The sequence below is a fragment of the Thermobia domestica genome, chromosome 8 (genome assembly GCF_964235325.1).
Source record: "Thermobia domestica chromosome 8, izTheDome1.hap1.1, whole genome shotgun sequence".
NCBI classification, from domain to species: Eukaryota; Metazoa; Arthropoda; class Insecta; order Zygentoma; family Lepismatidae; genus Thermobia; species Thermobia domestica.
Genome location: NC_137461.1, coordinates 292,190,600 through 292,215,418, shown reverse-complemented (window position 1 = coordinate 292,215,418; position 24,819 = coordinate 292,190,600). Strand labels below are relative to the sequence as shown.

Below are 24,819 nucleotides of genomic sequence, written 5' to 3'. Positions count from 1 at the left end.
AAATACGCATAAGTTTGAGTATAGAACTTGTTAGAGATAGAATGTTCCTGAAATATAGGAACATTTCTCTTCTATTTTTCAAGCCGTTATATTAACAATTAGAAGACGATTCCAGAAAGCGACTTTCCATAGAGTAGTAAACGCGAAGAAGATATAGTTACTCCTAAACATTTATCGCCGCAGATACAAGACAGTTGACTGTATTTTTCGACATATTCACCATTGTAATTCACACAATTGTCAAAACGTTGAACTACGTTTGGTATTCCAATGAGGTTAGAATCTGTCACTTACGACTGGGAACAGTGTCAATTCCTTTGGTACTCGTCTGGCACACAATTGAAACCAAAGTACGTTATGACAATTTCGTGTAACATGAATCAGGAAATATGTCTGAAATGGATGCCGAATTCAGTTATCATAATGGTTCTTCAAAATGAGCTGCTGCACAAAGTTCGTAAGATCCACAGTTGCAGAAATCAGTTACCACAGATTTTTAATCTCTGTTTTATGAAATATCTCTTATTTCGCTTCAATCGTACGGAGAAATAGTGTAGCTACCAAACATTCTATTGTTTACATTACATATGAGGTAGTTACAGATGTGAAATTGTGATTAAAATTGCAAAACATTTTGCAAAGTATTGTTAAAGCAACTCACTCCCACTGTATACATCGTACAAAAGCAAATTATTAATAGATATTTCTATTTGTGATTTGTATGTTTAAAGAACCCGATTTACTTATTGAGAAATATATTATTTAGTGTAAATGTTAACCGAGGAATAAAGCAAAAAGCCATGTCAGAATTGAAGAATTAGAAATCATTCAAATCAACATGCAATAATACGTATAAAATCTCAAATTGTTTTCTTTTCTTGACATAGGATACAGCCTTGCATGTTCACTGAACTTTAACTGCTGTATGTGCCTGTCGTTTTAATAACACAGAACTGCAAAATGTGCCCAAACTCATAATGCCAGAACCCTTGTGCTCGAACCTTACGATCACTAAATCCCAACGTCTCAAACTTAGGGCGAGGTCAAGTAAGCGTGATGCTAGTTTAATGAGATATGCAGGTTGAGTGAACGTACAAACACATTGGAAATATGAGCGTAAAATCCAGTGATTGTGATTTCTTATTAATGGAGTGAACATTAGGTTCAGCAGTGTTATGTCAAAGTGAATATATCTGCTAAGAAGTGTAATATTTTAATATCGTGTTTAGTAAATGGTTCATTGCCTACAACTCTTGGTATACCATCGAGGGATTGTAAACTTCCCACTAGGAGATAAACACGTATTTGAAATGAAATGTACTGTTTTCTAATTAGTAATTTACTTATTTTAATATACACCAATACTTTATATGTATATTTTTGTATTTGTTATTCTTTTGTAGTGTCCTTTGGGAGCGTCTATTCTTTATGTTTTGGAGGAAGCGTATTGTCAGTTGTTGAAATATTATATTATAGTGTGCTTGCTGTTGTTAATTCCTTATCGAGGATGAAAAGAGAAGGAGAATCAAGAAGAAATAACAACTTACATCACAGATACAGCCACATAGGAAGAAAGGAAGCAGACACCTCACAAAGGGTGGTACGCATAGCTTGGACCTTGCCTTCAAGGCATAATACCGTGGTCGACTTTGATACAGGCAGATCATCTGTGTAAGTTCTTAAATGTATCCTCCAATGACTATATAATATGCATGAACCAAAACTTTGTATTAACTCAGAACGATATAAACTAAGCAATTAACTAACAATATGACCTATGGAACCCGAAGGTTCAATGCCGCGTTCACTTAAACTCTCCATTGACTATTTTATCTTTAGTCAACTGGATCCAGGTTCTACTTTATATTCCTATTTCTGCGGGATCTTCTTAATATTGTCCTTATATCTGCGCCTAGGTCTTCCTAATTATCACTTTTGATTGAAGTTCCAGTTTAAACTTTGAAAACGTTTGTAATTTCTTCCATTCTGGCTACATGAGCTGCCCACATAATCTTCCTAAATTTTTGATCCGAAGGAGAGAAACCTATTATTGAAATTAATGACACATTCCAAAATTATAATTAACCTTATTAATTCTAATATCGAGAACCAGGAAGCTCATGTATAAAATCTATAAGGTCTAGGGTGTATTAATATAACAAACATGGCTAACACACAGCGAGCTACCCTTGCAGCTTAAAGTCGAGCATACGAGTAAATCAGTCTATTTTCCTTGACCATTTTTTCCATGAATCAAACGCAAGACCCCTTGCAACAAACACATAAAATTGTTATGAATATCAAAATGGAGATAATTTACGTTGGTAACTTACCAATAAACTTGTAGTATGTACAGTAGAATATACATCAGAACAACGCAAGATTTTTTATGAATTGTATGTAGTCATGTCTTAAGTTCTCTAGTATCAGAGCCATGATCTAAATATAAGCTGTCCATATATGCGTTAACATCCTATTTTATGGTCTAGCATAATTCCTAGTAGCTGTACTAGAAAACCAAAATCTTCTTTACTGTAAATGGTCACTATTATATATATATATATATATATATATATATATATATATATATATATATATATATATATATATATATATAATCATACCTAATTGCACCTTCTAATTTATGTAAATTTGACCTAAGTAACATACGCAAAACACTTCAATTTAAACTATCTAACTCCCAATAAGTAATCTTCCACAGCTTATGTCTTTACATATTGTTATATAACTGAGTAACTTTCAATTAAGGAAACACATCTAACCCACTCTGTTTTCTTCAGTTTCATCTATGAATACATAGAAGCTAGACGCTAGACTAACCACGATGGTCCAGTTTCCCTATATTTGAAAAAAAAATAAAATCAATTTAGGTTTACCACGTGCACTTCACCAGTAAATGTGAATTAAACCTGCATTTTTCCTGAAACTGCGTGCGTATAAGGATTGTAATGCTAAAATCCGTTAAGTCTACTTGTCTCTCCGAAAATGCTTTCGTAGCTGGAAAATGAACTCTTTGATGCCTGGTATACATAGCCTATATCTAAAACGATATTATTTAACATATCTTAGATCGAGGTGAAGGTAACCGTTAAAGTTGCCATCTTGTGCAAAATCCTGTAGGGTCCATAGTTGATTCTTTCGATCTAATTGGACCTCTAATCTTTCGATCTAAGCAAATTCGATCTAATTGGACCTCTGATCAATCATCAAAAGAGTTCAGTGAAATAATTTTGCTTCAAGTGCGTATTTACATTAACATTCCGACAACGAATGCCCTGCAAAAATCTTAAATTCAAGTACATGATATGCTTTTGCTAGTAAAAGCCATTATTTTTAAAATTGAAGATCGATTGTACACAATTAATGAACTAGATTTTGAAGAATATTACGTTCACAAGATAGAATAATTATTTGTTCAAAAATAATATTTCGTCTTAAGTTATTTAAATTATACTTAAAATAAGTCTAACGCAATCCTATAATTACGTAAGTCCAATACAATATATTATTCTTAGATCACTGAAATTCAATCCGTATGCAAAAGTGAAATTTAATACCTGCTCTTATAACGTATTTATTCACATCATTGCGGTCTAAATATATTATTTACATCCTAAGCAAGTGTGATTATATTGGTTCTTATTTAAGATTTGCCAAAATAGAGGTAACAAGATTTAGGACATCAATAATTATAATTTGTCTTAGATATCCAAATTATGCTAGGTTATATACTAGTAAGGGAAACCTTCTATAACGACGTTACTAGCGAGTGTTTCTGTTTCCATATAAAAATGCAATAACGCTAAGGCACACACGGCTTTTGTACGGATTATACAGACCCATGTCACATGTAGCCTCGTTGTTAGAAAGGGACTCTAAAATTAAGCAAGTAAATAAATGACTGTCGATATCCGTACATTGAAAAGATAAGTGGCTTCAGTAAAAGATTTACATAGTTTCAAAATCTATAAAAACTTCACGATATAAGTAAATGTTTATTTTCCATACTATAGTTTTCACAATAATGAACATCTCAATTAGTGTCCTGATACTAAATAACAAATTGTTTATTATGATAATATAGTGGAGATTACTTTAAAAAAGCAAACAGCTGATATGCGTTTACATTCAAATATGAATTTTAAACTGGTAACCGATATAAACTATATTATGCAGTTTCTGCCGTCCTAATAAATACTACATGAATCTTTAGTTTTATAATAATTATATAATAAAAAACTTGCTCCTACCACTTAGGGTTTATCCATAGCATTGTGCATACTCACTTGCAAAAATTAAGACTCTTTCTGCTACATAACATTTTCTTTTATGATCGATTAATCAATCCTAAAAGGACACACACAATTTATAGTTTCACTATTTTAACTAATATTGCTCTCGACCAGGTGGTCCTATTTTCTATTCCTCGTGAGTGAGCAAGGAAATATGAAGTTCTCCTTCTTGGTTTTGTCACTATCATGTACAATTTTAGTGTATGTGCACGTTTGATTCCCGATGAGAAACTGTATGTGCAATTGTCAAGTCCATCATATTTACGTTTTCAGCCTCTGTCATGTTAAGTAGAAAGTAGTAAAAATAGTATAATTTGCAAACAGATATATAAGTAAAGGCTATAAACATATTCGAACTATCATCTTCACAAATCATCATAGGTTTTCTGCCACTGTTGGCAGGTCTCTTGCTGCAACTGAAAAGCATCCATGCTCCACGATTTTCCGTTAATTTCTTCGTCTTCACGTGCGAGTCTTTTCTTGTTTTTATGTCGTTTATTAACTACGTTGTCCTTCGCCCTATCCCTGTCTTTCCTGCCATCATACAGTCTAGCACGTCCGTCATGATACACTTGCTTCTTAGCCAATATCCCAATCAGTTTCTCTTCATTTTCTTAATTATATCTAAAATTTATTTTTCTGTTCCTTTGTTTATAAGACTCATTCGTTTTCCGCTCGACCTAGCTAATTTTTTCCATTCTTCCCCACACTCATATTTCGAAAGTTATTCATCCCTTTTGATTAATGTCTATGTTTGAGACCCATACAACACACTACCGGTACTCCCCACGAAGCATTTTGTAATTCTTTTTCTCAACTCATTATTCAAAGTCCCACAACATAATATTTTGTTTCTCCTAAAGGTTTGTTTCGACATTGCTATCCTTGCTTTTATTTCACGTTCACACGTCATATCATCACTAGTAATATTGCACAATCAAAACAAAAGGGAATAATTCAGAAATTTCATTTTTTATTTTATAATTTGAAATTTGTGGTTGGGCTCTGTGTATTGTAAAAAAATGGCACTCGTAGGATAATAAATAAGGAGATATAAGCACGCTTTCGTTTTGAATCTGTCAGTATCATTCAAAGATATACACAGTGAAAGGGAATATGTCGACTTATTCCCTTCTGTCAAATGCATTTCTATCTGAAACAATACTAAAACACCCTATTCTTAAAGTAACAAATCATTAGAGATTGCATTTCTTATGGTTACCTCTGTCGGCAAAGTGAACAATGTCACATAAAACAATTGACAAGGTAGAAAAAAGAAAGCGGCAAGCTGGTGCAAACTTTCATCTAGTGTATTTTTCATACAATCAAAGAGAGCAGTAGGATTTCGTTAAATATTTTCAGAGCGGTTGGTGCCACTTTTATTTAATCATTATCATGAAAAAAAAATGTTGACAACAGTCACTACTTGTTGTTGCTCATATTTAGATGCTTTAGTTTTTCAGTTAAACGCTTATATGCACAGTTTACATGTCTTGAACTTAACCTGCAGTAATGACAATTGAACCAAATTTTGTGTGCAGCACATTAAATAAATTATGCGATTCCATTATCAGTGATTTACTTTCGTAAGAAAGTGATGGCACATCGGCTTCTAATTCTTACCGAAAGAACTTTAAAGGAAGAAAACATGCTTTCAAAGTAAATAAGAACAGTGTTGGACATACTAAGTAACGAATATTTTTCTCCCAACCCGTCTTGGATTCGCAAAGCAAACACAAAAAGAATAAAGACCTTAGTGTCAGTTCAGAATACGAGGAAACGAAAAACATTGATACTGTATTTAGTAATCGGAAAACAGATGAAGATTTTCCTAGTAGTAAACAGTCTAACGATCGACAAGTAAAGAAGATTAAAATGTCGATAAAGGATACAAAGCAAAAGAAGAATTTAGGACATTTCGACTAGTGGAACTATTGTCCCTGAAAAGAAGAGGATACCCCTTTCCCCATGTCGTTCCAGATGCCACAAGAAATTTTCAGAAGAGGAACTCGAGACGATTTTTCACGTCTTTTGGAAGCTCGGAGACCGCAACTTATAAACTCAGTTTATTAGGAATCTTATGTCGATGTCAGAAAAAGAAAGCTCAAGACCTCGAAAAGAAAATCACGAAATTGTAATGTGACTTGCAAGTGTTTCTTAACTAATCCTGGTGGCAATAAAGTTCAAGTGTGCAAAGGCTGCTTCAGTAAAAATCTTTTCCATTGGGATCAAGTAGTAGAATGTTATTGTAAACAAAAAGAAGAAATCTGTATCAGGAATATTATCTCCAGATGGAAGAGGTTCCACTACACCATCGATTAAAATATCCGAGTACAGTTTATTGTTTCTTCCTGAACATTTTTTACAAACTCTCTGCACGTGAGTCGCATTATGGACTACAAAGTAGCAAGAAATTCGTACCAAGGTATTTAAGCAAGCAAGTTATACATGAAATGTATAAATCTCAGTGTGATGAAAGCATAAATCCTTTGAGCTACACATTTTATCGTAACTTTATGTGTAAAAAATCTATTTCATTCACTTAAAAGACCGAGAATTGGTCGTGCAAGTTTTGTGACACACTTAACATGAAACTAAAATATTATTCTTCATATGAGACAGACGATATTCAAGGGCAACTATTTAATCATTAACTTAGAGCTGAATATGCTTATGACATGAAGAGGAGCGACAAGGAGAAGTGCAACAAAAATTGAGGAAGTGGAGTTCTTACATTCGACTTACAGCAATGCATACGACGACAAAGCAATTTTTTAAGCACGAAAGTCTAAGAGGAAGAGGGCCAGATCAAATTGCGTCCTATATGTTTGAGTGCATAATGAATTTGTCTGAATCAGTGAAAGCCCTTACTATGTATTCTGACACGTGTGGTGGCCGGAATAGAAATTTCAATTTAGTGACAATGTGTACTTTCGCACTCAAACAAAAAATCTTAGAGAATAAATAGATCATTAATTTTTGGAGTCTTGACATACTCATCTATAGTGTGATAGTGATCATGCCCGAATTGAAAAATCTAAACAGAGTTCTAATATTCGAATTCCTTCCCATAGGAATATTACATCATTGTTAGAATGGCTTGAGGAAGGAGACCATTGACAGTTGCAGAAATAGACAGTCATTCTCAAATCTGCTAAAGTCATCGCTTCTCCACAAACATCACAACGCTTTAGAACAAAAAGTGAAGTGGCTCAAAATAATTAGTGTAGTCTACTACAGAATAAGTCTTCGAGATGATGATGCATTTCTCACAATGGACCTTCGTCGACGAGAAAGCACTGGCGAGAATGCAACGGATTGTTCAACCTACTCAGGATCAAATCCAATAAATCCAGAAAAGAAGAAAAATCTTCTGTCTTTGTTACTCATAATAGATCAAATATATCATGAATTCTACACATCTTTGATGTCGTCTCCAAATGAAAGATTCACAGACCCTGACATTATCGAGTCAGAAGAAGAAGAGCTGTAAGTGATTGAAATGGACTTGTATTATCTAAAAATGTAAATATTCAAAGTTAGAATGTTTTTTTAAGTGACTCTGTTCTATCATATTTCAAATTAGTTGAAATGTTAATTTTATCAATGTAAAATAAATGTAATTTTATGAAAATATTGTCACCATAGATGTAGAAGGCTTAACAAATAAAGAAAACTGAAGTTAAAACTAAAGAAATAAATAAAATCACAACATTTTCTATAACATGTTATAATCTTACTGTGGATTATACCATCCCGTCTCCCTTACTAACTAATAACTAAACAAATGCAGAGAGCTAATAAGTCATATTTTGCTTATTGTAAAAGAATGTTACTATAAGTACAAGCAAGAAACATATTTGCAGAATTGTATAGGACCAAGTGTGTTACTGTTTAACATTCACATTTATATCATTAATACAAAAATAAATATAGGCGACTGAACTTCTCAAAATCTTTAAACGTCTCAAATTTCGCCTTGCAGATGCAGAACCCAGGTATCGAAAACTAGTCACTTCCTTTAAAACATTATATAGTGGTTAGCAGCTGGGCCCTTGAAGCACGTTGTCATGGGTGCATGTATTGGGAAAGTGCCAAAATTCATATTCATTTTCATGAGTCAACCCTATCTATTGCCTAAAGGAATAAATGTGAAACCTTGCAAAATATATCATTTTACTGCAGTTTTAAAAGCTTATGATATATTTTCCTAACATGTTAGGTCTAGTTTGATAGTAGAAATCAATTATATCTGAAAAGTGTATTTGATAATAGCAAATAAAATTTGTTAGTTAGTACCAACCTCATAAATGTAAAAAATATGCAAACTGAACAAACCTTTCTTTCTAGGAGAAGAAAGAACGCATTGCAGTTGGTTCCGAAATGGCTCTTAGTTACCTTATGCTCACTTGTAAACGACTGTCTTTCGAACACAACATTGCACGGAGTAAAATATTTTAAATCTGCCTCAAATAGGATTTTTAGGTAAGTTGCCTAAATCTGTTAACTAGCCGTCCCGTAGTTTTATTTATTTTTATTTTATTGTAAATTTAACACAAGAAATTTATATTGATTGATATTGTTCATAAATATACAGTACATTTACAGTAACAATTCATTCATCTTTCTTGTCTCTACTAAATTATATGTTCCTGATTATGTTTTATATTCACATAGAACATCATTGTAATAGGATTTCTTAGTTGATAAATAATATACAGAGTGCACACTCTTATAATAAAAGTACTCAAAATGTATTCGCACGCTGTGATATTTCATGTGAATAAAAATGTCATAACTTAAAGCAAAGAGTGGTCGCCGGGTACTACCATCAGATATCGTGATTTATTAAACGAAGTGGGGTTGATCGCTAATTTTAATATGTATATGCATTTAATGAACTATTTGACATTGGACTTCCGAAGATATATCTGAATCTAATTTATTGAGCGCGTATTATGGCGGTGACTCCTAGTTACGATGTCAGCTCAGTTTAATTAAAATATAAACTGATAACAAAGAAATAGGGGAAATCAACTGAAGGTAAGGGGAGAAGAGGAAGAAAAAGAAGGGAGGGTAAGAAGGAAAGAGGGTTAGAATGACCTTATAAGGAAAATGTGTTGTCTCGGTAATAGTAAAAGGCAAGAAGAAAGTGTTACAGGAAAATTATATTGAATGGTTTGTGGTAAAGATGGAAGAAGATAAAAAGGAGGAGAAGAAGAGGTAAAGAAGAAAAACACGAGATAAACTTCGGAATATAGTAAAGAAACTAGAAGAAGTACTTGAAATATTTAGATTGTCGTTGTATTGCTTGACAATCGAATTTAAATGGTTTGTTTTAAACGCATATCAACCAATACAACTCTGACTTGGATCCAGATAAGTACGCAAGCATGAGTTACCCAGATTCATCCCAGATGATGAGAAATGTTATAATGATTCTTGGAACTGTTGTTTTCATTATAAAGTAATACATTTTGATTATTTCATCCTCCTCAGTAAACCAGAGTCGTATTGAAATTCGTGAACAAAAATCAGATGACAAACTCATTATCCATGACATGGAGTTCTTGAAGTCTCTAGACACAAGAGTTACCATCTATAGTTCCGTTCCGTTGCTTCTGCTCGCTTCTTAGAACCATTTTATGAGTTAATCGAAAGATTACTAACCTTCAGGACATAGGTCTTGAATAAAACATAACCACAATCTTCAAAGGTACACTTATAATAAGATAATGATCAGTCTTACTCTAGAACGTAGTTTTCACTACTTATATCTATAGAACCATTCCTGCATTCAAGCATTCACACCAGATTGGACAATATAGGAAAATGGGTTACATATTGCTTCGGAAAAGGAACAATCAACTAACTACTGGTTTACAATATTTATTACATCGACTGGAAAGAAGAAAAAATTAAAATGATGTTAATTACATATAGAGTGGATTACATAAAATTTTTAGAATATACCCATTAATATTCAGCTTCACGAATCAAATCGTGTAGCTATAAGTTTAAAGTTTGCTCATCTTATGAGTTCGAGATTTGTTACAAGGGATCGAATCTCTTGTGCTATCACCTTAAAAGATAAAAATCTATCACACGAGTTCAATTTTTCGTATGTTTAATCAATCACACTCATATTGTGTGTCCATGTTTGCACTCAGAGTCTTTGCACGCTCTTTTTTTCGCTGAATTAACCAATACATATATTTGGATAATTACGAGGGAGAATCAAAAGTAATGCCTCGTGTCAGAAAAAATGTATCGATGAACATAGAACAAGACAAGCTATTGCAGAGCATAGCCTGAACTGTCCTCTACAGAATCCTACCCTTCAACATAGTTTCCATGAATTTGAACACATTTAGCATCTTTGAACCCAGGCGTCAAAACATTTTTGAAAAAATTCAGGAGAATGCTTTTTGACATATGATTTTACAGCTGTTTTAACTTCATCCAAATCATTGAATCGGCAACCAAGTAGGTGTTCTTTTAAAGGGCCAAACAGATAAAAGGCAGAAGGGGCCAAATAAGGGCTGTAGGGTGGGTGAGGCACAACTGACCAACCCATGTTCGCAATCGCCTGAGTTGTGAAAAATCACGTGTGTTGGCGTGCATTATCGTGATGGGGTTTGATGGAAAGAATTTCTTTCAGTGGTCTCTTCTTCGTGGCGCTTCCTTAAGTTTTCGAAGTGTGTTTACGTAGGTTTCACTGTCAATTGTGGCACGATCGTGCAGGAAATCAATAAGAAGAACATACTGTGGATACCAAAAGACTGTTGCCACAATCTTCTGGGTTGATCTGGAAGACTTGAATTCCTTGGGACGGGAACAATCACTGTGGCGCCATTTCTTGGATTGCACTTTGCTCTCAGGGTCATACAGGTATGCCTACGTCTCATCTCCAGTGACCATATGTTTGAAGAAGGCTTGATCTTTTCAACTGCAAATGCGTCCAGGAGCTCTTGACAAATGTCCACTCGCCTCCTCCGATTATCAACAGTCAATTACTTAGGTGATATCCCAAGTCAGCAATTATTCCTTAATGCGCCTGTCTCCTCGAATCAATCCCTCAGCACGTTCCCGATTTGCATCTGTAATCGATGTTGTCGGCGGCCGTTTCTTCTTTTATCAGCGATTTCTGTTTCTCCGTTGCTAAACTTCTTCACCCAATGCCGTACATTGCTAATGTCCATTACCAATCCTCATAACCATTGTTCAAGCGCATAGGAATTTCCTTAAGTGAGCAACCTTCTTTCCTCAAAAATTCGATGACGACTCTTTCTTTTAGCTTCAGATCCATGGTTCTAATAACTCAATCTGAAAAAGAAAAGACTACATTAGTGGAGGAAAGCTACCTCTACAACGTCATGCATAGATAAGTCAGTAGCTGTAATAGAAAAATATATAATGAGAGAGGCATTACTTCATGATCCAACCTCGTATAATGGTTAACACGCTAATCGTAAAGTGAACAGGTCTTCTCAGGCAAGCAGCCAGGTAAACACTGTTATATCTAGCGACGTTTCGAGGGCTGACATCGTCCTCAACTTCAGGCGAATGATGGTGCAATAGAGTGTATGGAATATATATATACTCATATATGTATGATTGGACTCTTCTGATTGGTGGTTAAAATGGCAGCTCCTGATTGGTGCCGGGAATGGCGGGATATGATTGGTGTCCATGTTTTGCTCAGTTGGAATCTTGTGTCTCTGTTATGGTTCCTTTCTTCTTGTGTCATTGCAACACCTTTTATCCTCCACCAATCATATCCTGCCATTTCAAGCACGAATCAGAAGCCACCATTTCAACCACCAATCACAAGAGTCCAATCATACATATACGAGTATATATATTCCATACACTCTATTGCACCATCATATTCGCCTGAAGTTGAGTACGATGTCAGGCCTCGAAACGTCGCAAGATGTAACAGTATTTACCTGGCTGCTTGCCCGAGAAGACCTGGTAACAATAAGTAGCCAGGAGAGCTTCAAGATACGCTAATCGTAGTATACACACTAGCGTAGGCATTGAAACATGTTGCTGTAAGGTCTTAGTAATACAAATCAAAGTAATTACATTTGACATGTATTAAGTATCACTACCAAAGTCTTCAAGCTACTTAATTCCCAAAATCATATGAACTAGTTTAGTTTGAAATTATATTTTTTCAAAACTTATAGTCCATATCAAGCTATGTTGAAACTTAGTTAATAATTTTGGAAAAGGTTCAAGTTGGTATATATCTGTAGATGGGCTATACAATCTAGACTACGCACAACACCATTATCTGCAACTCATGTCTGTGTGTGCAGTTTGAAAGGACAGATAATATTGTGTAACTTAAAGTGAAAGGTTTTTATTCTACGGCAATCGCAGGACTCCGCGAGAACCATTAATGACTTCGTGAACATGATAAAGTACTATATACTGCAACACGGTCCGAGTCAATGTGTAAAATTCTGACCATAGAGGGTTTCAACTAGAAATCCATGGTCGCCGTACCTCGGTAGTGGAATGCATGAAACAATTGAAACACTTGTAAAACCCGTAAGCGCTACAACACATAGCTATTGTACGCATCCTATACTATCTGGGGCTTTGCTGTCGCCGGAGAATGTGTTGTGTTGATTGAGCAAAAATGAGAGCTCGATCCAATAGTGAAGAAGACTGTATTTGGACCACGGATATCTAGCTGCTTAAGGGTCTTGCAAATTTGCAAAGAAACATGTTCAAACATGTTTGGATCAAGTGTACTTTTCTACAACATAATGGAAAACTGTCCTATAATAAGATGCGTGATCATAGTGAGAACACATAACGCGAAATTGACCTGAACGAAAAGGATACAACGCTTGTCACAATAGCAAGGAACTAACCTGGAAATCACAACCACAGTACAAGTATGTACTTTCTTCTTCGCTTGTGCATAATTTATGACCTCTGAACTACCTTCGTTACTAATTTTGACATTTCGTGATAATACCTTTGGAGGGACCTCTGAAGAAAAACGTTAAAACATGTTGCATTTTTTACGTCTCAGCCCCTGTGGCTAAGTATGTCTGTGCGCAATTTCGTATACTTCAAATTATTTGTTTATGCGTACTTGGCATCGATTTTCAAAATTTGGTCAGGGGCTTTTACTCACAAGATCTAATTTTTTTCAGAAAATAAAAACAACCGGAAGTTCGCTTGTTTCATACATAGAATCTCTAAATACACTTTAATCACAGTCCTACATATACTTTAGGGGTTCTAAACTACTTTCATTACTAATTTTTCCCATTTTACAGTAATAAGTTTGGAGGGACATGTGTTTCGCTAAAACGTTTCTGGTAGGATGATATGAAAGACGTATTACCGTATTTATAGCCAGTATATTTTTGGCACTTGATTCGCTTCGGCATACCTTTTATTGCACTTTTTGCATTGTGTAACTATTTCTGAATAGGTAATTTTGTCCACAAAAAACGTTTCTCCTCAGAAAGTTAAAAAAAACACGAGTTCATTTATTTCATGTGTCAAGTTCCCAAATATTATAGAACATCGGCTTGAATCATAAATTTGATGTTCTTGTTTGTTTGATCTATTATTTTCTGCTATTGCCAGACTTACTTGCGTACAATACTTAGGGTCACCATAAATTGTTCAGCTGAAAACGGGACAGGTTTCGGCTTTTATAAAAATCATGAGAAATGAGAAGCAAGTCAGCGCTTAAACTAGTTGCTGTTTACCTTTCCAGTACGTAATATATTTATATTGTAATATACTGACTTCTGCAGTGTTGCCAACGCCCAACCAACACCCTAACCTGCCAAGTGTCAAGCTGCCAGCATCTCTCGCCATGTCCGTAAGAAATTTGGCGTTAAAAAATTCGCGTTTAAATTTCCTCTACCTACATACACTTTACTAATAATGATTATATTTTTAGAGACGTAAGAATGAATATGAAAATAGGTTATAAAATGGCAAGAAGTGAACAGAATGTGGCTAAGATTGCTATTAACAACCGTGCTGAATTAACAACCCTGGCCTTTTAAGCTTACGTTTGTTCTTAACAGTCTCATATCATAGCTCACTCTCTTCTCTCTCTCTCTCTCTTTGTTGCAGGGCGGGTCAAATAAATTGACACTTATGAAAAAGAAAAGGCATGTTGAAGTTTTTGAACAAACGAGCAACTTCTAAAACCTCTGCTACCTTAAAAGCAGTAGTGCCAACAATAGATCATGTTTAATATAGGAAATTTCAGTTCAATTCTTACCTCTTTGTTATTATTAATTATTTATACTTTTGCAAGGACTAAAGTTACTGGGTTTGTTACTTGCTTTTTCACTTGCACAAAATAGGACAAATATTACCTTTTTCATTTACTGACGGGAAGGCCGGGACAAGCCCCTAAAACGAGACTGTCCCTGTGAAAACTGGGCGCATGGTAGACCTAACTATACTTCGAAAGAAATTCACTCTCACTCGCTTGTGTACCTCACTCGTTCCTACATATTTCGTGAAAATAACCGTCCGTGATTGAGACACTGTGACGTCCCTTTAAATGTTTGATACATTCTCGTCGAATGTCAAAAATATTTAATCATTAGAGAACATTTATCAGCTAATTTTGTTGAAGCTATGTTTAAGTCATTTTTAAGAAGGTTTAATTTCGATATCTAATGCACATTTTTCTAGATTCCTTTGGTTCATCATCTGGATTTTGTTTGCTGTAATTTCCATAGTGGCAGCTACGTCATTAGGATTAAACTATTTTCGTAACAGCGTATCATATGAAATAGAAGAATGTAATTCATCAGTGAATATAAGCATTCCGTCCGCTATATTTTGTGACGTATATAACCAGAAAGCTCTTAGGTAAGTTGTAAATTCAACTAGATTTCAATGTATATAATTTATTTCTTCATGCATTTTTTGTTCTCGTTCATCAACTATAATTAATTAGTAACGTTTCTAGTCAGAGAAATATTAAGAAATGCAAGCTTTTATTAATTATGGAAAACTTCCTGAAACAATTTCCAGATCTCTATCAACTAATCAGTATTCTCATGAAGTTTAAGGAACTGTTATGCCATGTGAACTGAGTGATTTTAAAACTCATAGTAACGAACATAAACACGTTATTGACTAATTTCTCTATAACATGGAAACAGTCGCGTAACGGAATGGGTCATATAATACTAATGACCGATGTAGAACTTTATAAAAAAAGGGATGGGTTATTTATACTCGGAGACACCGCTATTTCCTACTAACATATTTCAATCCAAATGATAGTAGAAATCAAACATTGGGTGTGAATTTAAATGTTAGACCCGAATCCGTTCCTAACGATTAGTCAGCATTAGTACAGAAAAATCTTGTAAACAACTTTTTAGCATTAACGTGATATCACTACCATTTAGTAAATTACAAAAAATATATTTATCATACTCGAATAAAGTGTTAGTATTTCAAGATTATGATAAGATCCATAATTATTGCTTAGCCCGAGATGAGAGTTTTGGAGGCTGTTATGACAGACTGAAGTTTGCTTAGACACACACAATGGGCTTTGTGTCTTTCGAATTGTTATGACATTTTCGGTAATAATAACATCAGTGATCATCCTGTTATCCAGCACAGTTGCCAATTATCCAACTTCATTTTCTGCAAGATATCAAAAATCATGTTTAGATGAACTCCTCAGGAATACTGTGGATGCCGACTGTTGGCGAAAGTGCTTTTGCAATTGCAGACGAGTTAGACATACATAATACCACTATTATAGGCTACTCCACGTGATCGATAAGGCGAAAAAATTGGGTTAACGAATGTAATAGCCGTTAGTTGAAACCAGCAAATAACAATTCCCATCTAGAGGTATGCAGCTTCTTGTCTTTTTAGTGTACAGAATAACCGTTAAATGTTCCTGCATCGAATTGTCACTTTTGAAGAGAAATACGTCAGCTATTAGAATCGCAACTGTCAGACCAATGGCTGGATTGTCCACGATGACTTCTTAAATCGTCTCTAATCACATACGTAGCTACTAGAATCGTAGTGTATGGTGAAGTGACCCTTCTTGTTTTTCTCAGGCAAGATGAAACCGAGTTGAACTCCATGAAATGCACCGTAAATCCACCAGCAAGTATATACCAATAGTCACAGGTTCGTCAACATCATATTGTATATTGTTTGGTACATATGTTGCGAAAAGTATGTTGCTGGATGTACTTAGGTTGAAGTATGAAATCCCTCCTTGTCCATCACATTCCTCAATATCTCTCGCACCGATTTTATCTCTTTCTGTATCTCGATGGTTTCTTGTGAAAAAAGGCCCTACATGATGTTTAAGAATGAAGCGTTTGGTTGAGTATACAAAATTTGTTTCGACACGGCCTCCAATATTTGGTGAGCGAGGGTAATAGCATGTGGTTGCGAATGGCGACTATTTGGGTTATCCGAGTATATAATTTTATTTATTGAAAATATCCATTAGAAATGACATTTGAAATTGACATATATTCGATATATTACTTTGTATATGATGTTAGTTAATAAACTTTAGAATCCATCCCAACTGCTGCCATTAATCGTTTTTTATACCAGATTACGCTATTAGAGATACAGTAATGTTTCAGACACATGAGATATGGTCTTTGTTACTTTCCTCATGGTTAAAATATGCGGAAAGATGACAGTTTTGATTCCGTTCCGATATTCTGGCTTATATGTTTCGCGTCCATGGTACAATCCATTGTAAACTATCGACCAATGCAATATTCTAAAGCAGCATAAAAAACTAATGTAGAAATTGGAAATACGACATAGCTTTTCATGTATATCACTTTTTAGTGATGTTCTATTGGATTACACTATACCCAAGTTACTTCCTTCTACTTGCTTTACATATGCAAAATATAGTAATGATAACATTCATAGTTCGTATATTGATGTAAGTTTTCAATTGCTTTTATTGAATAATTTACGCGAAACGTATAAATATATTCAACTGCAACCACTGCCTCAAATTATGAAATTGAAACCATGTTTAGTAACATAAAATTCACATAACTCTGTTACCTATATTGTGTGGACTTGGAACCACATAGTTAAACTTATATTCTTAACTTGAAAATATTGCGAGAATTAATTTCACCTAGTTGCTTTTATAATGTGATACATTTGGAGTAGCTGTAAATCAAAATTGCTATAATCCATAAATTGTGACTGATAATAAACATTTCATATTTTTATTTATTTAGATCTTGCAGGGATTTTTTTGTAAAATGCTCCTCCAACGGACTAGAATTCGACTGCTGTAAGCACATTGAAATACTTCCTTCTCATGGACTTACATGTTATGTCTTCAATTCTAGACAGACAAGGTATTGTTCTTTTTCTTCTCTGCTTTTATATATTGAGTCATATTTGAAGATTGTAATTTCGACATTATTTACTGGTATTTAGAATACTTGATACAATAATTTCCAACAAGTAAAAGATCTTCGATTGTAGTTCACGAAACATTTATTAATGTTATTTAAATATTCAACATACTGTGTTACGTATTTAATGCTACTTTGTTCTCTGATAATGTAATGACATTCTGCATTCTATATTGTTATTATTTACTTTCAGCCTTTAACTGAAAGGAACTTTGCTTCCCTTTGTCTTCTGCTCTTCTATCTATTTAGGAAAATTACTTTTGTTTTCTTCGAAATGAACTGGACTTTGTCGAAATATAAATTTGAATTACTTGACCTCTTGGAAGTGTGTTATGTGCTAGGCAGTTGTTAATACCTATTCCTTCAATATGATAAGATCCACGTACCTCTACCTTCAACATACAAAAAATAACCAATAAAAAATATATAATTGTTTGTTCAAAATTTCTGAGAATTTAAATCTCTGTTTTTAGATATAGAGGCGTATGTAACTAATTTGCAAACCATATTTGCCTCTCGCCAATATAACTGGGTATCTTCAACGTCCATTTCTTCTTCTCAAAATAAAATAACATTCATGTCCTACAACAAATCATCATTTAGATTGCACTTCTTTCCAACATACAGTTTCGTGTTTTCCAAAATTGAGCTATTGATAACCGGAATCAATTGTTGTACTGACTTTTGTTTGAAATCATTATTTTTAATCTCCTTGCTACATGAAATTTATGTTTTACAATACGTAATTTTAATATTAAATAATGAAATTTAGTTAAAGTAATATTATTATCACATATAATATTAATTCACTTTGAGAAACAAGAGCTGTTTAACTAAACATAATGAAGGAATAAGTAAAACCTCATACATTAAAATACAATCAATTTCAAACAAAACAAAAATACTTCGCTATATAAATCAAAGCTGTATGAACCAAAAATGACTAAAATGTTTCGCATCGTAAACGTGAACTCTGAATTACGAGGAAATTATTAAACATAGCGTAATACGTAAATTTGGGTTGACTTTCGTTTGCTATGAAACGCTTTTCTTCTTGTTAGCACTTACCCAAGTAAAATATAATAAACGCATTATTAATTTGTTAGGCGGCACGTTCCATAACATCAGATATTTCATGGATATTGTATGGTACGCATTTTGCTTTTATTAAATGCCAGTCTAAAATTTGATTCATATTCTCACTTGTAGAACTTGATTTCCAGAAATGACATCTGAGTGATATGATTTTATTACATTCACAGGGCACAAATTCTTCCAGGAGAAGTCAACATTAATGAAAAATTAACATTATCATTTGTAATGTTAGTGAATGGTGCAAGAATTATGGTTAGTATGACACTTTGAACATAAAGTGTATATTTATTTACAGGATGATGAAATCACAGTATACTATAAAGTAGTTAACATTGATATTATATTATAATTATCTAAGTTTAGAATAGTCTTTTTATACATTTTATAATAGATTGAATATTTATTGGCTGCAGTTCTAATTACTGCCGTTAGAGTAGTTTCAAATAGTGAATAGCAATCGTAATGAATCTCCTTTTCATCACATTTCTAATGCTATTTTTCACTGAAGCTTGTACCCAATATTTAACCTATTTTCTGTCCAAGTTATATTTTACAACATCGGAAATAAATTATAAAATCTATTATTTAATAATTAAATAATCCATTGTTACCATAAACGGGATAATTATGCAATAATGCAATATAGTTATTGTTGGGTATTTGTATAATTTCAGTTAACATTTTTACATTGATCTGGCAACAGTGAATACGGTAGTGTGAAATGTGTTGGAGCATTAAGGTTAGCATTTCAATTAGTCTCATCTGAGCAATTTATTTGTGCAGTGTTATTGAAACCATTCTACATTTGAAACCATTTTGTGTATTTCAGACATCTTCGATGTTGTAGTGTAGTAGAATTTAATTGTGTTTCATTTCAGTTTGAATTTCAGTTCAGTATTTCACGTACCGCAAGGTATTTCATACAAACAGCTATGCTATTCAACATTTTACGTAACCTTCAATGACTTATCGTTTGCCTCTATGTTACTCTTAGTCCAGGTTGGATACCACTGTCTATAATACTCTTTATTCTTTGTTACGTTTCTTTATCCTTTCTTTTACCTTAAGTTTATCACAAAACTTTTTAGACACAGAAGATCAACTAAATGAAATTTACCTAGCAACGGAATTATCAATTTGCACACTTTTTATAATCTCCGAATTCACTGTTTTTCAGAATTAGCTTCAATATTGCCAAGGCAGGATAAGTAATAATATAATGTTTATTATATATTTAAATTGACAGGCAAAAGTTATTTCTCAAATGGAAGTACCTTTGGTTCTAACTTGGATGACAGCCGAAACTGGGTTTATAAAGGAAGCACATGTTAGATACAAGGTATCAACTGAAGTGGCTGATGAGGCAGTAAGATCTATTCCCATTAATTCAAGGAAATGTAGAATCTCTGATGAAACAGAAGGTTTATGGGCCTTCAAGTTCTACAGTTACAGCGCTTGTGTTTCTCAATGTATGACCCATAAGAAAATGAAAATTTGTAATTGCACCGACAAATTAATTGGATACTCTAAAGGTAAGGGAAACCATTTTATGTAGTGCTTAGTAGAAGACGACACTCACATAAACACAATGCTCAACTTTTCAATTTCTAAGGGGTGTTGTTTAATCTGTGTTTTCTAACAGTTTTACTAAGTCCATAGAACAAATGGTAAAAGAAGATGTATCTTAAGAAATATATGATCTATATATTATTTTATGAAATTAATTTGTATGGTCAATGCATTACATCGTTTCTTTAACAAAATAAACATTATATATAACTGTTTTGATGTTAAATAGCTGCAAATCCCATCCATGTATTATAAGCGTTTGGATTTTGATTTTCACCAACCTTTACAGATGATTAATTAAGGATATTTCCGTATAAACAAAACTTCTTAAAAAGATAATGCAATAAAAAGATGAACTTACCACTAACATATATTTACGTGATTTCTTCGAAAAAAAGGAAAATAATCTGCGAGTAACTGAGGAACAATCAATATGTGGCACAAAAGAAACATTTATATTCTAACTTTAAAAAATCCAATTTTATTAGGTTTCCCGGGTAAAGTATCCGTCAGTATCTATTTCAATGTATAATAACTAGAACGCTATTTAACTAAAATATTAATACGTTTAGTATTAATGTTTACACCGAGTTCATTACACACTGTCAGTGCTCCAAAAGATTGCAGATATCCTCAAAGAAGCTACTCGCAGCCTCACTGTCATTCAAATTTAGCATATCAGGTTTCTGCTTCTAACAGGCGGATGGTCTCATTGATGGCATCAATATACATGTGTAGCACTCATACTGTGCTTTGGAAACTGCTTGCAAGCACTTTGAGGTTCCCTGTTTATTATACAGTGAATAATCAGCTTACGAAACCTCGAACCGCCAGTAGTAACTCAATTAAGGAACTAATATCGAAAACATTTTCTTCTCCGCTTTTGAGTTGCAAGGATCCATTCACGCTTGTAACGACAATTTCACGTGTTTGCCCAAAACAGGATTTATTACTATTCTGTATTTTTATACATTCTTTGGATCACTTTTCCATAATTTTTTGTGTTTTATCACGCGTAGTATTTAAATGGTTTTTATTTACTTATCATTGAAAATTATAATCTTATATCCGTTCTTTATTCTATATTTCAGGGAAAAATAAATGTAAACACAATTTACCAGTATCGTGTTTCTTTGGCTGGAACGGATTCGTTGTATTTCAAAGGGAAAAATGAATTGTGTACAATATATGGAAATGGATTAATCTTGTAATTCGAGGATCCACCAAATATTAAAATAAGAGTTCAAACGTGCTTGATTTGGACAACCTTAAAATGACATTCTTTGCTGACGTTTCTTAGAAAGCGTTGTTTTAGCTCGTATTAGAGTAATTATATCAAGTTTCGCATGTAGATTAAACATTTAAATATAGTCTTTCTTTGACATCATTTGCTGTTTAGGCTCGTTGTAGTCTTTGATATGAGGAATATTCTGATTGTAACATTAACACAAAAATTTAGATAAAATTTGGAACATTGTAAGTATTGATAACCAAGTTTATGAGTGCTTCTAATATGTAAAGACATTTCCAACCCTAGATCACATGCACTTCCCTATCATTATCATTACACACAACTTCGTCTTCTCATTCTTTTCACAATCATCACCTATACCATCTCTCTCAGTTTTCTTATCACTGAAACGTTCACTACTAAAACCTGACCTAAAACCCATGTCTTCTTCATCAATATCAAATGCATCGAAAGTTTTATTAATCTAAGGATACAAAAGAAATATTGTATTTTTTCGTTCACGCACAATTGAGAAACAAACCAAGTAACGACATAGTTATTCTTCTGTATTATGTCTCAACGCCTTCAAATTATTCCGATCAATTGCCAATAGCTAATCCAAGTAAGATTACAATGAACCACTGTTCCAGCACCTAAAACACCGCTCATTACTTCCTTCCACTTACAAACAACTGCAAAAGCAAATTTCAGTTGTAAGTATACAAAGAGAAATACTGTAATGTGGTGAAAATGTCATATAACTAATTTCTTAATATATGAGCATGAATTGCTTACCAAAATAAGAAAAAAAATACTGATGTTTTTTCTCTATTCGTTGCTAAGCAAAATGTAAGATGTTACTCTGATATCCAAGACAAGCGGACAAATTTGTCGGTAAAACGGTATTGCCCTATAGACAAAGAAAGGAAAACTCATTTTCTGTGAACGTTATACTTGCTAGACATGAGAAAAAATACTTTGAAGCAACAACTGAAAGGATTGAATAATTAAAACTTTGTACAAAGAACTTCCTGGAATACAGTATGAATAATTATCATTATAATCATGATGTATGAATGGGGTTTTAATTTTCGTGTTTTGTCACAAGAAAAAATTGAAATGTTTCTTGTTAGGTGACACAATTATTATTAATGATCTATATTTCTATTTCCGAATATGATATTATCTTGTTTAGATTCATATAGTTATGTGTAGAGCACCTCATTATATTTTATTTTTTGCTTAATTATGCTTTATATTTTTCCAAATTATGCTTTATTGTTAATTTCAATGTTTGTTTAACATAAATCGTGTATAATGTATAATATTTACTATACATTGAAAATTCTAAATATCTTGATCTATGTATTAATATTTTATGCAACCTGTTTCTTTCATATTTAATGAGCTTTCTACTTAGTGCACTTGCAAAGAGATACGCTTTACTCGAGTCAGTTTTTTATTACTTGTGTGCGCCTTTGAGGTGCATATATGCAGAAAGAGAAAGTAAAAGATGCCACCAAAAGTTCTCAAGTTCAAGAGGTACGAGTACACAAGTGGAGTTCTTGTGCGCTTTTTGTACATTTCGAATCATCATACACAACTGCGTAGTTACACTTAGAATAAAACTATTGTTTATTCATTGTTAGTGGTACGTTTTCTTCTTTATTTCCTCTTTTCTTTTCTCCACTTCAAGAGATTACGGTGAAAAGTTTACAGAAATAACCATATGGTCTTCATTGTTGCATTGTTATGTTCTCAAAGGTTTTGCACTGTAAATATTGATTTTAAAAATATTAATACAGTATGTTAAACTTGCAGTTAAACAGAATTTTCCAAGAATCGTGCTATATATTTTAAATTATGCTTTATGCTTTATTTTCCGAAATTATGCTTTTAAAATTAGTTTCTTCTGAAACCTTACGGAACCACAACCATGTTGAAGGTACCAACGATATGTGTAAATTGTTGTTATGCTTTTTATGCTTTTGGGTTGCCTCAGTTATGTGTTTGGTAAAGCCAGTAGCTTTCCACAGTCAGGTATCAGGAAGAGTAATTGGATTTTTGAGCTTTCAGCATCAATGCCCATGTTAGCCTGTCACGTATGAGAAATAACGTCCCTCGGAGATTACACTGCTCGAGATATTGGCATGGATGATAGTAATAGCAAAGGAAGGAAAGAGTTTTAGACCATTATGTAAAGTACCATCTTTACATTCGACTGGTGTGAATGAAGAAAACCCAGGAAAACCTTTCTCAGTATGGGTGAGCTGAAAGAACATTTTACATTTTCTCGACCGAATGTCTTCAGTGGAAATCGAACCTTCACCAAAGATTAAAGTACTAGTGGCTGCGATACACGGGGCCACATATCACAATACAAGAACATCAATTGTTAATCATAAATGATTGCTTTGTTCGGCAATTGCAAAACTAGAGTGAGCAGTTTGCATAGAGTAACAAACATTTTTTAATATTGCAAATTTTTCTTTCAGAAAACCAGAAGCTTTGTGATAGTGATGGATTGATATGCATAAGAGAGTTAGAGTGTGAGTATTGATTTTGTATTACTAACTACAGTCAAATCTGTCAATGTTGGTCACCAGACAGGTGGCCAACTTAGAGAAAATAAGTGTCATTAATGTATTTTAGGATAGGATTTCTAGTATTACTTGATTGTAAAATTTTAGTAAGCAATGGCACGACTGATACTTTTAAATAATGGATATATAGTAACCATAACAATATACAGTACTAGAAAGAAGCACCACAGTATGTTTAATATTGAGGTTAACTGCCTCTTGTTAATGAGTTACAGTAAAGGTGTTTCTCTCGGAGCAAAACATGTTTTGAGAAAATCTTAGGGGAATTCATATCTCGAAACGCCCGCTACCTTTTGACAAGCTGTCAGGTGCCAATAGTTGACAATTGAGATTTTTAGCTTTACCTTGAGAATTTTCAGGAATTAGTAAAGCTCCTCACTGATGAAAGAGGCCGATATAGCTAGTGGTTTTACGAAAGCCGACAGCGTAAACAAATACGTACAGCCATTTCCTGAATTCTTTTACATGCTTTTTCTTATTCACGTCTTCCTTCAACACCCCTTTATCACGGCAGTGTTCTGCCATTGATCTCCAAGAACAAACTGTAGGAATACTTTGTT

General features: G+C 33.5%; 1 protein-coding gene across 1 annotated transcript in view; it reads left to right on the top strand.

The window, feature by feature from the left end:
• The window catches only part of LOC145692610 (uncharacterized), an 87,631-nt gene that overhangs the window by 56,816 nt on the left and 5,996 nt on the right, over window positions 1-24,819 (top strand). Inside the window, exons 8-14 of the mRNA XM_081767931.1 lie at window positions 1,404-1,671; window positions 8,664-8,798; window positions 15,009-15,188; window positions 17,579-17,701; window positions 19,024-19,108; window positions 20,103-20,388; window positions 24,152-24,205. Of these exons, the coding sequence (XP_081624057.1) occupies window positions 1,404-1,671; window positions 8,664-8,798; window positions 15,009-15,188; window positions 17,579-17,701; window positions 19,024-19,108; window positions 20,103-20,388; window positions 24,152-24,205 (1,131 nt within the window). The remainder of the gene's footprint in view (window positions 1-1,403; window positions 1,672-8,663; window positions 8,799-15,008; window positions 15,189-17,578; window positions 17,702-19,023; window positions 19,109-20,102; window positions 20,389-24,151; window positions 24,206-24,819) is intronic.